The sequence below is a fragment of the Pocillopora verrucosa genome, chromosome 13 (genome assembly GCF_036669915.1).
Source record: "Pocillopora verrucosa isolate sample1 chromosome 13, ASM3666991v2, whole genome shotgun sequence".
NCBI classification, from domain to species: domain Eukaryota; kingdom Metazoa; phylum Cnidaria; class Anthozoa; order Scleractinia; family Pocilloporidae; genus Pocillopora; species Pocillopora verrucosa.
The window spans coordinates 10,783,118-10,793,712 of NC_089324.1; the positions used below are offsets into that span (position 1 = coordinate 10,783,118).

At 36.7% G+C, this 10,595-nt stretch overlaps 1 protein-coding gene across 1 annotated transcript; it reads right to left on the bottom strand.

The window, feature by feature from the left end:
• Positions 1 to 2,383: 2,383 nt before the first annotated feature.
• On the bottom strand, positions 2,384 to 3,385 carry LOC136277602 (QRFP-like peptide receptor). The gene has a single exon (XM_066159974.1). The coding sequence runs from the start codon at positions 3,383 to 3,385 to the stop codon at positions 2,384 to 2,386; it is 1,002 nt and encodes a 333-aa protein (XP_066016071.1).
• Positions 3,386 to 10,595: the final 7,210 nt, after the last annotated feature.

Below are 10,595 nucleotides of genomic sequence, written 5' to 3' on the forward strand. Positions count from 1 at the left end.
TTCGCTCAAAGTGGTTGTATTCCTTTCAGATTCAAATGCGAGATTTAAGTTCACGAAGGATCGCAAACAACTCGTGTCACGCCAGGAGATTATCTGATTATTTCGCCTTCTGAAACCGCAAACCAATGGGACAACGAGACCTCCTAGCGTCAATGACGATGGATCAATGTTTCCCGGGAAAAGTAACCCATTGCCAAAGGAAAGGAAAACCCGCAGCAAAAATGGAAAAACCGGAAAATGTGCTGAGGAGTAAGACAACGAATCGACATAAACTTTCAAAATTACGATTCGAGGCGATTGATAACGTTTTGGTATCAAAGCTGGTACTTGCATAAAGAAAAGGAAAGCTCGTTTTTGACATCATGCATGGCAAATTATGGTTTGACGGAGACTTCTTTGTTCAAAATCTGGTGAAGCTCCGCCAGCACCAGTCGCTTTTCTTTATTTTTTTTACCAAGGACTTTCTTCCACTTTCTATTTTTCTATGAGCAAAGATTTTTCCATAATCAAGAGTTTCCACGTATGAATTTTGTAAAGAGCGCGATGCATACAAAATATGGAAATAACATGAAAAACGAGCCCCAAGTTGAGCGGTTGTCACGAAAATCCCCCAGGGAACTTGCCCAGGTCCGAGATTATGACATCTTCCTGATTTGTTAACTTTATTTGAAAACACATTTTCTAAATAACTAGGGTGCTTTTAAAGATTTCAGAAAATTTTTTATAGAAACTTTAGGTTGAACGTTTGAATTCAGTTTAGTCAAATACAAGAAAAATCGATTTTTCGGCCTCTGAAGGTGGGAAGTAACCTTAACTCATGCAAGTCTTTATTTGGGCATCGTGGTTCACTGTTTGTGCTACAAGGTAAGCAGAATAAAAATCGTGTTTTCTCCGTCGGCTGCGCCTCGTGGCTAACGAACTTTTCGAGTGTTCTCCTAACATCCAAAGTTGTATATTAGCTGGTAAACCGATGGAAAATGTGGTTGTGCTTATATAACCGATAACTTTAGTGGTCCAGGTTTTGTTACAAAGGTACAAACTAAAAATTATAAAAAGATAAGTTGTGGGGTGAAACATTGAAGCTGAAATGAACCAACTCAAAGATTTTATTTTCATTTTAGGAAATACCCATAGAATATTTTATTACGCATTAGTTAGATATCATTAACATGGAATGTTTTTCCGTCTGAGACGGCTCTTGTTTCTCTAAGGTTAATCAGACGTTGCATTCAATTTTTCTGTTTTTTTTACTTTGGGCGTTGGAAAAAAAACATTTTTTTAACTGACTTATTAACATAAACTATTAGTTGAAGGTAACTGTCGGGGAAGATTATGGTGACCACTGCCAGATTGCAGAAGCATTCTCAGTTTTAAGATAGCCAGCATTCTGATATACAATAGATTTAGGTGCTGTTTGAGATTTTACCTTTTTACCTTTCGAGCTTAGCCGCTGATCCCTCAGCGCTGGCACACCAAACCACCATCCAGGCAGGCTATATTCCTAACACTTTCAAAGAATTTTCAATTCAGAAAACATTTTGAAAAATTTGGGAATAAAATACTTTTTCTTGCTCGAAAAATACCTAAAACTAGCCAAGATAAGGAAAAACCGCTGAAGTCGTAAAATTGATTCAAACTTCGAACTTCAAACTTTCCACAAAGTTAATTACTAAAATGATTTTACCTCATAAATAATATTTGGTTATTAACTCATATTGTTACTTCCAGGCGTTACATCACCTGAACGGAAAAGTACTGACAAATGCATTGATTACCTTTCGCGCGCAGGAAGAAGGCGGCGAAAGCTAATTTTCTTAATAACTGCTGGGTATCTTTCAAAAGGGCTTTAAAAGTTTACATACAGTTTTCAAGCAAATATGGCCAAGCCTCGTGTTCTCCTGAATTCAATAATATAGTTGCAAAAGTGGACGGTATCGCTTTCTATCAAGTACTAAGGAACTAATGCTATCTTATATTATGAAGAGATAAGAAGCGCTCTATATCATTTACCCTATGGGAATAAGGCAAATTGTTGTTGTTAAGAGTTTCAAGTTCCCTCTTGATCCCTTGTATACTAACAGCTTGATTGTCTCTGAATGAAGGCGTCGAACTAAGAAGTTCGAAAAGAACGCTCTAAGAGCTATGTATCTTCGACAAGTTTTTTTTCCTTTGTATGAGCAAACGGTCGAGCAAAATGAATGAATAATACGACTGACAATTTGAGTTCACTCAGGCCAGTTAGCCGCCGGAATTATCAAACGGGAAAGCGTAATGATTCATTCGTAATTAACTTATCCTTAGATTCACTCCAAGGGATGGATTCATTGAATGTGTCTTATTTTACCTATTTTCGACTCACTTTACTTTAGAATAAACCTTACTGCTATGGGGCGAACTGATTTCCTCCAAGTTCGTGGTTAGCACACCTGATAAAGTTCTTCAGTCCCCTAGAATAATTTCTACTGAAAAACAAGCATACGCATGGATTTATGGCGCAACTGAACTGAGCTAGAACTCTCGCGGCAGCTGCAAAGCTACTGAAGACACAGGAAACGGATAAATTGGATTTATGGAGGTAGGGGAGTAACAGGATAATATTGTGTGGCAGCCAGCAAAATGTAAAGGCTATGACAATAGTCATGCTCAACTTAAGCAAGTTTTGCTCTCTTTTAACTCTTTGCCTTTGGATGTCCACCGAGTGTTCTCCAGGAATCCTCTCCGATTTGATCCTCGAATACATGACAATGTAGAGCATGGTGATAAAACTCAAAGTCACGAAAGTTAGGATACTGAAAACTGAAACTGAGTAAACACCAAAAGCACTATTCACCCAAACGTTACAAGTTTGTGTTCTATGCGAGTCATAGAGAACTGTAGACTCGAAGAGAAATGGAGTGCACGTTATCATCCCAATAATCCAAGTGGCTAAAATAAGAATTAAGCAGAGCTTTGAGCTGATGAAAGGTGATCGGAGAGGAAATAACACAGCTAGAAAACGATCCACTGCTATTAGAACCATACTTTGAAAGGACACAGTTACAGAGACATATGGTAAAAAGACAACCAGCTTACACAAGGTTTGGCCAAGAGAACCACCGATCGTCCAGGAGTCCAAAAATCTTTTGGTTACATTGAGCGGTAACAGGATAATCGAAAAGAGCAGATCAGACATGGCCATGTTGACAATGAAAAAATTGATTGGTCTTCTCATGTTTTTCGTCCTGTTGACAATTATACCGATAACGATGTTACCACCCAATGAAACAACAAATGATAGGCAAAGAGCGAAAGTCTCACCAATTTTTTTTGCCGAAGGATCGAAACAGCTCGATGTCCTCACCAAAGCATGGGAACCATTCAGTTTTAAACTCAAGTTTGGGAACATTTTCTAACCCAACTCTATCACGTCATTTCTGCTCAGGCTGTGTTAGCAAGACTCCCCCGCATCGCCTCAGATCGTCTTTGTTCCCTCAATTAGTTTTATTTTCCTTGATATCTTCTCAAACGCTAACAGCTGTGTTCATATCGTGAACATTTTACAATTAATCAGCCGGAATCTTTTGTACAGCTGTCAAGAGAAAAAAACCGAATTACTGGACGAGACAAAAAAGCTAAAATAGACCCTTCCGAAAGTTTTGTTTTAACTGACATTTGGCAACGAAATAATTAATAATGTCTAGCTATCTCTCCATGATGGATAACGCGCACGCCAATTACATTCTGCCAAAATGATAGAAGAAATATTGTATTGTGCAACACTCTAAACCTTTTTGACGACTTAAAAACCAGCTGGTGATAGCTGGAATACATTATTTTTTGAGTGAAATTTTACCCCGTATCTTATTTAACTTAAAATGTTATCCCACACACGCCATTTTTTCTATCAAACATTAATGCCATAAATCTTTTACTGACCAAAATATTTTCACCTCTGCTCCACCGTCATCATCTTCAAACTAGTAATGTTGCAGTACACCTCACCCATGCATATTAATTTTAGCTCTCATATTCCCCCAGTCTTTTATTACTCCACTCATCCCATTGTCAATAAAAGAGGAGAAACTCGAAGGGCAACACTGAGCGATATACGGGAGTATCCATATGGAAACCTATTATGTTTGAATATTTAGCTAAGTGCTACTGATTATTTGTCGGCGGATGTTAAAGAAAAATGTCAACACTTTTTTCGAAAACCATAACTAGAGGGACCAAATCAAGGCTTTTCTGATTAATTTTTGGATCACGCACTGACAATGTTGACATAAGTTAGCGTTCGTTCTCCCACAAGTGTTTAACCCTTTAACTCCCATGAGTGACCAAGACAGAATTCTCCTTACAATATCAATACAATATCAAACAGATAAGCGATGGGTAGAATGAAAAATATCAATTTGGGGAAAATTAGTTGATCCACTACTAAATTTTCTGAACTAACATTATAAGAATTGTATGGTTGACAGTAAGGAGAATGACAAATTTGATCTGGAAGTTAAAGGGTTAAGCTGATTTAAAGTTCGAAAATATATATGTATTCTTCACTTATAAAGAGCTGTAACTCAAGGCCTTTGTTCTCCAAATCATTATTGTTTCCTTCATGACAATCTTTTAAACAGTAACAGCTGTAATCTGATAGAAAGTTTTACATATGATAAGCTGGAGCCTTTAACGAAGCCACTAAGAAAACAAAAAAAAAATGAATGAGCGGAAGGACAAAGGTGAAAAGGACCTTCTGATGATTTTATTTCCTTAATTGCATTGTGCTGAAATGATAAAGGAAATGGTTATTATTCGTTCTGTTACTTTCTAATACTTCCGAACGAACTTGTAAAGAGTTGGTAACAACTGGGGTATTATGTTATCGAGTCAAAGCTCATTTCATGTCATATTTCGAGAATAAATACTTTTAAAAAATACTTCCCACAGTTTTTCTGTAATTTATATTTGTATTGAGAAGTGAAATAATTAGAAGTGTCGTTTTATGTTGGCTGATAAGCACGTATTAAAAATTATGAAGATATCCCAGAGCTTACTGATGTTGGAGGATAATTTAAAAGGTAAAATCAATATGTTTGATTTAGGACAATGGAAAATGGCCCATGCATCTTGGCAATAACTGATTTCGTAAGCATCTTCCAAGAGGGGCAGAAAGACATGCAAGTTACTCTTGACTAAACATTTTATTGTTTACTGTACACTGCGAAACTCAGCTTTCCTATATGATACACGCGATAGCATGAAAGTAAGAAAGTCCACTGGAAAATGAAAGAGACTATTGGAGATTAAGAAGTAACCAGGCACTACGCAAAACTGGACGGCAGCCCGGCCAGCGAGGTATAAAACTTAACACGATACTAAGACCCAACTTAAGTACATTTTGTCCCCTTTTTACTCGCTGCTCCTCATTTGTGGACGATCACTCTCCTGGAATCTTGTGGAAATGGATCCTTAGACAGATTACAATATAAAGTAAATAAAAAAAATAAAAATCAAGGGAACCAATGAACGAGAATATTAGCAATCTACACCGCATACTTATTTAAGGACTCAGTTTCATGAATTCCGCATGTTTGCCTCCCTGCAAAGTCATAAAAACACTTCAAGTCCAAACAGATATGGAGAGTTCTAAGTAACTGATATAATCCAAGTGGTGATAATAAAGGCAGGGCACAGCTTCAAACTGATGAGTGGGGAGGGAATACCACTGCTCTATTAGAATCATACTCTGAATAGAAATTGAAAGCGAAAAATATGGTAAAGAGAAAACCACCTTACACAGGTCCTTTGCCAAGAGAACTATCGATCAACCAGGAGTCGCTGAACAGTTCGATTACAATCTGCGGGAACTGTAAAATTGGCAACAGCAGGTCAGACATGGCCATGTTTACGATGCAAAATGTTTGCGGGTCTTTTCATATTTTTCCATTTTGTAAACAATTGTACCGATGAAAGTGTTTCCAAGAAACAACAGAGAAAGAGCGAGGGTCTCTTCGACTCTCTCAGAGCTCGATGGCTGCTCCTCTCGGCTTGTACCATTCAGAGTTGCGGTCAGATTTGTGGACACCGATCAAAATGTCGCGTAATTTTTTTCGTTGTTTTATAGTCTTCCACTACATCTAAAAAAAGCTGTTCTCCAAGTGTGCTAAAGCGTCAACCAAATAGACTTGGATATTTTAATAAGTACTCGCGGTATGTTGAGCAGTGCAAAATTACACTACGATTGATAAGCAAGAACAATTCTCAAATTAACAACCTCAAAAGTAGATTGGTATTTTGATCAAGCTAACCTGATTTACATTGCCCAAGGTTCATTGTCTACGCGCAACAGTTTGAGGTGATTATGATAATATTTATGCAGGATAACCCAGTCAGTGTAAGAAGCACTGGTATCAAAGGAAGTCCTCTTATTAGAGTACATAGGTAAAATACAAAAGGTCTAAAAGGTAAAAATTCACCAAAAATTGTCAGACGGCCGAAAATATATAAAAAGAAGTATACATCTACATATAAAACTTATCATCTAATTAAGAAAAAGGTCTTGAGTCTCACTTGAGAATTCAGTAAGATTCCTTTGATTTAATATGGCAAGGAAGACGTTAAATTTTATCGCACCAGTAAAATAAAAAGATCTCCTGACAACCTTTAGGTTGACTTTCGGAATACGAATGTCATTACAGTGTCTGGTCGAAACTGTGTGTACAGAGGCATTAAAATAAAAATAATTATTTAGATAAGGTGCTACTGAACCAAAAATGTATTTTCTGCCGATTAACGATACAATGTGAAGTTTACGCCTATTAATCAAGGGTATTAGACCCAAAGTAGCATTCAGTTCTTTAGTATCGAGACTAGAATTTGGAAAAATTAATTTCGCAGCTCTCCGCTGTAGTCCCTCGAGGGCATCAGAGTTAACTTTTCCACATCCGTGCCAAGCTAATCAGTAGTCAAAAATAGGTAAAATCATCGTCTTGCAGAGGCGTTCAGCTGCTGCCATGGGAATAGAGATTCTCAGAGGCCTAAGGACACCCTTAGACTTGCTGACTACACGCTCAATATGGTTTTTAAAACTCAAGTGTTTATCAATCATGATTCCAAGATATTTGAAAGAATCAGATTCCATCAAAGTAAGAAGATCTAGTACAGGATAAGATTACATTCCCCTTTCGCTTCATTCTTTGGTGTGAGCTATGAATTACAAATTCAGTTTTGCTCATATTAGGAAAAAACTTATTTTCTTGCATCCACGAAGAAATACGTTTGATATCAGTGTTTTTCATAAAATATTTTATGAAGGTCGGCAGCTGTATCCTTTTGGCGAGATGTTACATCCTAAAATGGTAGGGTCTGTTCATAAGTTACAAACAAAACAACAATGAGAGATAAATTGGTGAGGGAGACAGACAGAAGCGCTGAATTCAACCAACTTGAAGTTTTTTGAAATAACTCCTGCAGAAAAGTTCTCCTCGAGCTGATTACTATTTCACTTGATTTAAAAAGGAATCCTTAAGTACGTTTGTGAAAACCAATCCTGCCCTCTAATGACCGTGATCTGTAGGCGCCTAACAGCTTGTACACTTTGTTATTTCAGCGAAATTAAACTTCACCTCATGCTGCTTTCCCCCTCAAAGTGGATCCGAAATAAAAATATCATAAATATGTGTCACTGAAACGAAACATTCTTTCCATGTGCCTTTTCTTCGACATTTTCATTTCTGGTTTTTTTTTATATATATTACCACACACCCTTTTCATTTCCTATCAATCAGAATCGAAGTGGTCATAATTATTGTAAAAAGCCACCGTAGGTAAATCGTAAGGCCTATGACCGAAAATGCGGGGTCTGGAAATCCTTAGACAGACACAAATAATATTTCCATTAGATACATTTAACAAATAATCAAGCCTTGACTGTGCTCTTTTCTGTAGTAAAGCATGCAGGAAGCCACTAAAGCACGAAAGAAGTGAGTCTTGAGTTCTCTGACCGCTTCCTAAAGGCTTCTTTGTTTTACTTTTTCTGTTTCAGTTTGTCATCTTTAATGGTCTGACATTCTGACGGCTTTAGTGTTATCCAACCAATCAAGTTATTTGAACCACTCTAACAAGGATTCTGATTGACTTATTGTAACGTGCTTTATAAGATCACACCACCGCTGTTAGTTTGGAAAATAAAGTTTGCTTTGAAAACTATAGAAATGCGTGGGAAAATCAATGCTTTCTGTCCAATTATATCGCCCTTTCACAATATTCCGGACCATTCTCAAACACAGCGACCAAGATAGTCTCGGTATAACGGTATGGCGAGCTCCTGAATTGACTTGCTTGAACAAAAACTGTCCAAAATATTTCAATTATGACTAGAAAAAGCCGATTTGGCCGTTGGAAAAGTCATAGCGGAACATTTAAAGAATACAATTTCTGCACAAGCTGTAAGTTGAAGATAACTATTTTTCAGAAGTGCTAGCTCGTAGAATACAAAGTTTGTGAAAAAATATTTGCTTGGCATTTTTGATCACGTCAATAAACAACAAACTTGACCATTTCTCACGAAGGAAAAAATGTAACAAATTATTTTTCTGCCCATGACATTTTCTAAACTCTTTTTTAGAATATCTTTCATGTGATGAAAATTGAAACATTGCACAAAGCTAGTACATCTAAGCTGCTAAAAAGGTAATTCAAGGTAATGATTGTCTAAAAAGTTTCATATCATTATGCTTTCTAAAGTAGATAATCAATACATGCGATAAATGCAAATGAGGATTACTAAACTATATTGCATTGTCGTTCAGAGTGAGGTTTTTTCTTCCTAAAAAGGTATTCTAAGCCTGAACACAAAAACCAAGAACTTGTACCAAGATAACGATATGCACTGTTTGTTCGCACTTGAAGAATTTATTTTATCATCATTATCATTATTATTTAGACACGCAGAGTAATTTTGCTTATCAGAGGAGAGGAAAATATGACTTCATAACTCCAATGGAAGGTTAAATCATTTTCTATCAAACCATTAGTAAAGAATATCTATCTCAATCTGTGGAGAAAGATTACCGTTATTACTGTCAGCTTGTAAAACGTCATGTTAGTAAATAAACGAACAGTGTTTGTGAAAAGAACACCTGTGAGACACAGAAAGTTAACAGAATGCTGGCTTCAAAACAAACAAAGTTCACAGAAAACGCATTAGTGTAAAATTCTCAGGCCTAGTTCACAAACCATCAAAGTTCACAAACTGAAATTGCTAGGCAAGTTTTTCAGTCTGATGCAAAATCTGAAGCGGGTTAAATCTGGCTGAATTGTGGCTCACAAAAACGCCCAAGTTTTATATATGACAATTTGAAAATAAACTGCTCAAGATGTTATCACGTAGAAGTTGTTATCTCGATCGAACACCATATTCTCATAACTTATTAACAGGGAAATGTGTAACAGCTAGATGAGAGAATTAACAAACAAATCACAGCGTCGAGAGTTAATCCAGTCCGCACTTTATTTCAGGGAAATATAACAAAGGTATGTCCGCGGTCTAGAAAAGTTGATAAATCCTTAAGTTAACTATGAAAATTCTTTAAATAAGTTTTTAAAAGAGTGCTAACTATGTATATGTAAAACACACGGTATGCGTTAATTCTAAGATGGTGGTGGGAAAAACTATAGAAGCAAACCGCGAGTTAGCAGCGATGACTGCCTTTCTAGTTCGATTTAGAACTGAGTGTTGAGAATTTTAATTTGGTCAGTGGATTTTTTTATGCAGATTAAGGTTGAAGAGAAGAGTCTCCTCAGATCATGCTGGTGTACGTAGGATTTCGTGTTGAAGTTTCCATATTTTTTATTTAGACCAATTGAATTCAACTTGGATTCAGTTGTACCAAAATAGAACTCGGTGCCAGAGTTTTCCAGTCGCAGTGCCCAAGAAAATCTGTCATCTACATATTGTGGATATGATCCAAAAAATTAGAAATAATCCGTAACTGTTTTGACAAATGTGTACCAAACTATTCATAAGCAAAATATGTAAAGGAAAGCTTTTTTTCCGCTCGCGAGGTTGATAAGACAGCTTCAATGGGAAGTGTCATTTAATTACTTAAGGCCTTTCCTTTCCTGTCATCACCAACATTTTACAAGTGTAGATGGTTTGTCCGACTTGACAAATTTTGGCCGAAGCGGACAAATCTTCAGATGCACCGCCGATAAAATTTGTCTGCGGGAAAAACTGGACAAAATCGACTAAATAAACAAAACTGTGATAAACTTGTCAATCACTTACCGGAAAAGCTATTACCAGCGTGTAACTGAACTGAAATCAGTTTACTAGAAAGACAAATATTGTCTTCTGTTGTACAACTTGGGGATTCTAATATGTTAAAACTACTTGGAATAAATCCTGAAATTTGAGGTGAAATCCTTAGGTAAAGTATGGTGGCAGGTTTTACACGAAGAGATCAGGCGTTAACGGAATTTGAAGGCTTTGAAAATTTTAATGTAGATGCAACAGACGAAACAAGAATTTATCACGACAAAATTTGTTCTTCGATTTTGTCGGGACAATTCTAGTTTTGCTTACTGGCGTGGAAAGGCCCTAAACAAAAATATCTCAG